Source organism: Crocuta crocuta, unplaced genomic scaffold, assembly GCF_008692635.1.
Source record: "Crocuta crocuta isolate KB4526 unplaced genomic scaffold, BGI_CrCroc_1.0 scaffold69, whole genome shotgun sequence".
NCBI classification, from domain to species: Eukaryota; Metazoa; Chordata; class Mammalia; order Carnivora; family Hyaenidae; genus Crocuta; species Crocuta crocuta.
Window position 1 is genome coordinate 1243635 of NW_027551576.1, and position 6807 is coordinate 1250441.

The 6807-nt window shown below is 48.4% G+C and overlaps 1 protein-coding gene across 1 annotated transcript in view; it reads left to right on the plus strand.

The window, feature by feature from the left end:
• Window positions 1–6604: 6604 nt before the first annotated feature.
• Window positions 6605–6807, plus strand: part of IRAK2 (interleukin 1 receptor associated kinase 2) — a 59695-nt gene continuing 59492 nt past the window's right edge. The window contains exon 1 of the mRNA XM_077751507.1: window positions 6605–6744. Within this exon, the coding sequence (XP_077607633.1) occupies window positions 6651–6744 (94 nt within the window). The 5' untranslated portion in view covers window positions 6605–6650. The remainder of the gene's footprint in view (window positions 6745–6807) is intronic.

Sequence of the window (6807 nt, forward strand, 5' to 3'; positions counted from 1 at the left end):
CTATTTTTTTTTATGGGGCGCCTGGGTGGCTTAGTCAGTTAAGCGTCCGACTTTCGCTTAGGTCATGATCTCACGGTTCGTGGGTTCGAGCCCCGCGTCGGGCTCTGTGCTGACTGCCAGCTCAGAGCCTGGAGCCTGTTTCAGTCTGTGACTCCCTCTCTCTCTGACCCTGCCTTGCTCACGCTGTCTCTCTCTCTCTCCTAGAAATAAATAAAACATTAAAAAAAAAATTAAAAAAAATAAAGTCTATTTTTTTTAAAAAAAAGAAGAGAAAAGCTAAGCGGTCACTGTTCTATCAGTGCTTATTCTATGATATTCTATCAGAGAACATTATGAAAGGACAGGCACTGCCCTAGAAATCAACACCCTAAGGGTATGAAATAGGTAGCGGTGTTTTGCACTCTTGACATGTGAGCACCGATGTGAATTTTTGACCTGAGCTGAAATCAAGAGTTGGACAGTCAACTCCCTGAGCCCCTCAGGTGTCCCTACTTAAAAATCTTAAAAAAAAAAAAAAATTGGAACATGAAACCTAGGAAAGTATGTCAGCTTAACATACAAAGAAATAGCAATATGCTCTCTTTATTCTTCAGGCAGAAAACGCAGAAGACTGCCTTGCGCCACTTGGGAGAAGTTGAGTCTTAGAGTCCTGCGTGCGCCCCACAAATGTTAGCAGAGCTCAGGCTGCTGTAAGAACCAAAGGAAATCGTAGGGAACCATCTTATCTGATTCAGATAAACTGAAGGACAGCTCCTTGGTCAAGGCAGAGCTTAGTGGCACCGTGCTGGAGGGGGAGTGGCGCGAGCTGACATTCTTCACCTTTAGGTCCAACGCAGGAATGCTGGGAATGTGAGGACGGTTCTAGCAGGTCAGGAATACCCTGTCCTGGATCAACTAGAGGGACCGGGGAGGAGTTGTGAGGGCGGCCGGGTGTGCCCCTGGGGCCGCAGTTTTCCAATACTGGTTTGTGGTTTTCCTCGACAGCCTTTAGGACCATCTTACCTCTCCTGCAGATGAGAAAGCAGACGCCTCTGGAACAGACTCCAGTACTGAAAATAAAGGTACATCGATAGGAGATTGGCCAAATAAAGAGAAGGAGGGAAGGTGTTCATTCTCTTTCTCCCACCCTCCTTCCGTCCGCCTGTGCGTGTGTGTGTGCGCGTGTGTGTGTGTGTGTGTTCATAGAAAATATATTGACTTCTACCCCTGGTTCCTGGCACATAGTTCCTAAAACCCTGGTAAATTCCTAAGTGATAAAGCACTAGGAGCATCTTTTGTTCTACTGAAGCAACTCTAAGTAGGCTTCGGAATGGCTCCTGGCTGGGGGCTGGTCACCAAAAGATATACCAAGTCATGATTAGACGCTTGGAATTTTCAGCTCTGCCCCATCCCCTGCTTCTGTAGACGGGGCAGAGGGGATGGAAATAGAGTCAATAGCTGGCCCTGCCTCTGTGGAAGCCTCCATAAAACCCCAGCCGTAGGGGTTTAAGAGCTTCCAGGGCAGTGAACTCCTCCAGACTGGGAGGGTGATGCACCCAACCCCGTGGGCGCAGAAGCCCTGCACCCTACATATCTCTTCACCTGGTTGTCCGTTCGTATCCTTTATTCATCCATAAAGTTTATTTATTTATTTTGAGAGAGGGAGCACACACGCAACAGGGAGCAGGTGAGGGGCAGAGAGAGGGAGAGAGAGAATCCCAAGCACAGAGCCCCATGTGGGGCTCGATCTCACAAACCGAGAGATCGTGACTTGAGCCAAAATCAAGAGTCGGAGGCTTAACAGACCAAGCCACCCAGGCGCCTCTGTATCTTTTTAAAAACTGATAAATATAAGTGTTTCCTTGAGTTCTGTGAGCCATTCTAGTAAATGAATTGAACCCAAGGAGTGGGGGTCATGGGAACCTCCTGTCTGTAGCCAAGTAGGACAGAAGTGATGAGTAACCTTGCCGTCCACATCTGAAGTAGGGTGGGGATGGTTTTGTGGGAATGAGCCCGTGATCTGTCTCCAGGTAGACAGTGTTAGAAGTGACTTGAGTTGCAGCACCCTCAGCCGGCGTTGCGGAGAATTCCTTGTGCGGAATCCCTCCATATTTGGTGACCAGAAGTGTCAAAAGTTAAGTGTTCTGTGTAAAAGTAAAGGAGAAACATAGAGGAGAAGGTAGAACTGTTTTTGTTTGTTTGTTTTGTTACCCAAGAGTTGGAGAAACTAGTACTGGTTTTCTCCTCAATTCACTCTGAAAATTAGTCCAGGGAAAACTCACGAAAATGGAGTCAGGAGGCCAGTAGGGGGAGCTCTCACACCCCACCACTCCTGATCAGTTGCATACCCACAGGAAGAGACGGACCTTGCGACTCTGCTACTTTCGCATCCCAGTAGGAGAAAAAAAGGTTTTCCTTTTCTTTTTTTAAAATATTTTTTATTTATTTCTAGGAGAGAGAGAGAGAGACAGCGTGAGCAGGGGAGGGTCAGAGAGAGAGGGAGACACAGACTCCGAAACAGGCTGCAGGCTCTGAGCTGGCAGTCAGCACAGAGCCAAACGCGGAACTCGAACCCACGAACCATGAGATCATGACCTAAGCCGAAGTCGGTCGCTGAACCGACTGAGCCACCCAGGTGCCCCTGACAGTTTTATTTTTAAGGTTACCTATTCTTCTCGAGAAGGATCACGTACTATCAGAAAAACCAGCGAAGGTATTTTTATTAGAAAGAAAATGTGCAAAGTACACAGAGAAGCTTTGTTATTGTTAATCCCCTATCAACAATCTTCTTTCCCATCCCAACTTCGTGATAAAACACTGCTTCTCAACGCTGCCTGCCCATCAATAGAACTACCTGGGAAGCTTTTTAAACTGCCAGTGCAGAACAACGGAGTCGCTCTGCGGAGGCCAGGCTGGGCAGGTGCAGTCTGTTAAAGGTAATTAAATGTTGGGGCGCCTGAGTGGCTTAGTCGGTTAAGCGTCCGACTTTCGCTTAGGTCATGATCTCGCGGTTCGTGGGTTCGAGCCCCGCGTCGGGCTCTGTGCTGACTGCCAGCTCAGAGCCTGGAGCCTGTTTCAGTCTGTGACTCCCTCTCTGTCTGACCCTCCCCTGCTCACGCTGTCTCTCTCTCTCTCTCCTAGAAATAAATAAAAAATATTAAAAAAAAAAGGTAATTAAATGTGAATAGGTCAAAATGACTTAACGACCTAATTTTATAATTAATTGCATTCAGCCTCAATAACAGTTCAGTTGATTGTGGTAGGGAATGACGTAATTAGGGGAAGAAATGAACTGTGCAGGATCAAAGGAAGTTTCTCTTTGTGGCAAGGCAGTATTATAGAGTAGAAAGAGTCAGGATTGGGTTGAATCCTGTCACTTGGCCAGTTTGACTTGGCTAAGTTACACTGACTTATGCCTCAGTTTTCTCTTCTGTAGAATGGGAACAACCCTACCCTATAGGGTTGTTGTGAGGATACCAAATAATGTATGGTAAATGCCTGGTATTTGGTAGGTGAGTGGCAGCTCTATTAGTAATAACAAAGAGCTTGCTTTGAAGAATTTTTTCTAAAGAATGGGGACCAAGATGTGCCCCTAAGAGGATCTGCTCAGGTCCTGAACTACTAAGATCTCTCTGGAGGAGAAAATCCTAGGGCTCAGACTATAAGCCCTGAGGGTGGGATGCGAGGGAAACTTGCCAAGAGCCCAAGGAAATAGCAGAGAGAGGAATTTGGGGGGCTTGTCTGTCCTGGACTAGCCAAGGCTGAATGCAGGTCTCCTATGGTCTCAAAGCCCCATCCAGGGGAAGAGGCCCCGTGGCACTAAGGGAGGAAAGCTACGAAGACCGATGCTCTGTGCTTGCAAAAGAGAGGGAGGGGCAGGCAGAGGACTCTGCAAGCAGAAACAGTGAGAGAAAGAAGAGCATCTATGCCCTGGGAAGTAGGTGCTTTCCCATTCAATTCCACCTTCAACCACTGCTGAAACACAGGACTTCCCCTGAAAAGCAGTCACAGAACACTGGAGCGTGCCTCAGTTCCAACATCCAAGGGGCAGACTCGCATGAAATCAGCTCTTTACTGGGCTAAGTACTTTACTGTTTATCCCAAGCATTTGGAGGTCCATGTAAGCTTCCCACCAATCCTCCGAAGTGGTTAGGGTAGGATATGCAGCTTACAAAAGAGAAAGCTAGGCCTTGTATCCAGATAGAATTCTAAGGCGGTGGATGCTTTTTCCTTTGGCTTTCTTTAAAAAGTGAGTTTGATGTCCTTTGATCCTCTGTCCTTTGATGGATTGTGGAAGCACTCTTCCCGGAGCTTTTTTCAATATTATCAATGGCAGCCACCATCTTTCGAGTCTATTCTCTGGGCAAGAAAGATTGTAGGAGGCATTCTACATGGGCTGTGTAAGTTGCTTTAATCTACTTCTCTAGCTCACAGCTCTAGGCAACGGAAATCATTAGTGCCATTTTACAGATGTGGAAAGCAAGGTTCGAGAAGTGAAATGGGTTGTCCAGGGACACAAAACCTGTTGGTGGCGGAACCAAGGCTTGTCCCCATGACTCACTTTCCTTTCAGTTTCCTTCTTCTGCAGCCTGAAGCTTATGGCCACAAGGTGGAACTCTAGTTTATCTGCCCTCACTGATGTGCTAATCTCTTGGAACGTCTCTATTTCTGTGTAAAGAAAGGGGATAATAGGGGCGCCTGGGTGGCTCAGTCGGTTAAGCGTCCGACTTCGGCTCAGGTCATGATCTCAGGGTTCGTGGGTTTGAGCCCCGTGTTGGGCTCTGTGCTGACAGCCAGCTCAGAGCCTGGAGCCTGTTTCAGATTCTGTGTCTCCCTCTCTCTCTGACCCTCCCCTGCTCTCTCTCTCTCTCTCTCAGAAATAAATAAAACATTAAAAAAGGAGGGGAATAATACTGGAGTGTCTGGGTGGCTCAGTTGGTTAAGCATCTGACTCTTGATTTCAGCTCAGGTCATGATCTCATGGTTGTGAGATCAAGCCCCCCATGGGGCTCTGTGGTGGGCATGGAGCCTGCTTGAGATTCTCTCTACTTCTCCCTCTGCCCCTCCCCCTACTTGAGTATGTGCACGCGCACATGCTCTCAACAAAAAAGGGGATAATACGTATCTCTTAGCATATGTTTATGAGAATTACAGAAAACGACTTATGCAGAGCACATGATAGGTGTAGATAGATGGTAGTTATTATAATAAGGTGGAGTTTGTAGCCAGTGATCAGACCGTTTGGGTTCAAATCCCAGCTCTGTCACTTGTACCTGTATGATACTCGGCAACTTACCTAACCTCTCTGTGCTTCGGTTTCCTCATCTGTAGAAGGGGGTAGTAACCACACCTACCTAATAGGGTCATTAAGAGGAGCAGGCAAAATAACCCAGGTGAAGTCTGCACATTGTAAATGATCAATAAGTACTAGCCACTGCTAGTATAAGTTCTCCTCCCACCCTACTTAATAATTCAGTTTGCCCTGAAATCCCTCTTTTTTTTTTTTTTACAAATAGTTTATTGCCCTGAAATCCCTCTTATTCTGTTTTTCCCCATTAAGATTTATTACCTTCTAAGATCATAAATAGTTCAATGAGCCACCCCCACTCTCTTTCATCATACTCTGCTTTTATTCTCTAATGTTACCTATCATCTTCTACAGTGCTAAGGTATTTACTTACTTAGCATTTCTCTGCTTATTGTCTGTCTTCCTGCAGGGCATGGATTTTGTCCTTTTTTCCTCAGGTACTGCCAGCACCTAGAACAGTGCCTACCACATAGTAGCTGCTCAATAAACACTAACCGTTTTTATGATAAAGTCTATCTTGACTACCCTGTTTAACAGAGTCCGCCCCCTGCTTGCTCTCAATGCCTAATTCCCCTTAACCAACTTCCCTTTCTCTTTTTTTTACAGTAGTACTTATTACCTTTTTATTTTTTTATTAAAAAACGTTTTTTAATGTTTTATTTATTTTTGAGAGAGAGAGAGAGAGAGACAGCGTGAGCAGGGGAGGGGCAGAGAGAGAGAGAGACAGAATCCTAAGACAGGCTCCAGGCTCTGAGCTGTCAGCACAGAGCCCGACGCGGGGCTCGAACCCACAGACTGTGAGATCAGGACCTGAGCTGAAGCCGGACGCTTAACCGGCTGAGCCACCCAGGTGCCCCAGCACTTATTACCTTTTAACACACCTCATGACTTATTGATTACATACTTTTATCACTTATCATTAGTTTTCTCCTCCCACCATCTGGATTTTAAGTCCCACGATAGCAAGGAAGTTTGTAGGGTTTCTCCACTCCTGTATCTCCAGCACCTTGAACAGTACCTGCCCTATAGCAGGTAATTAACAGAACACCTATGGAATGAATTCTAGGTGGCGGAGCGCCCAAAGCACCGAGCCTGGAGTCGGCAGGCCTCCCGGGACGGCCACCGAAGTCCCCGTGTGTCCCTGAGCGCGTTCCCGCCGCACTCCCGGCCTCGCTTTCGGCTGCCCGCTCGGAGCCTGCTCGGTCCGCCCCCGGTCGCTCCAGCAGGTGGGGCGACGTCGCGCGGCGAGCGGCCGCTGGGGGCGGGGGTGTGGAGCGCGCGGCCCGCCCACTTCCCCGGAGGAGGGGGCTGGCCGCCGNCCCAGTCGCCCTCGAGCCTGCCCGCCGGGCCCCGGAGCCCAGCCATGGCCTGCTACATCTACCAGCTGCCCGCCTGGGTGCTGGACGACCTGTGCCGCAACATGGACACGCTCAGCGAGTGGGACTGGATGCAGTTCGGTGAGTGGCCCCCTGGCGACCCCGCCGCCGAGCCCGCGGCCCGGCCCGGCTCCCGTGGGCCCC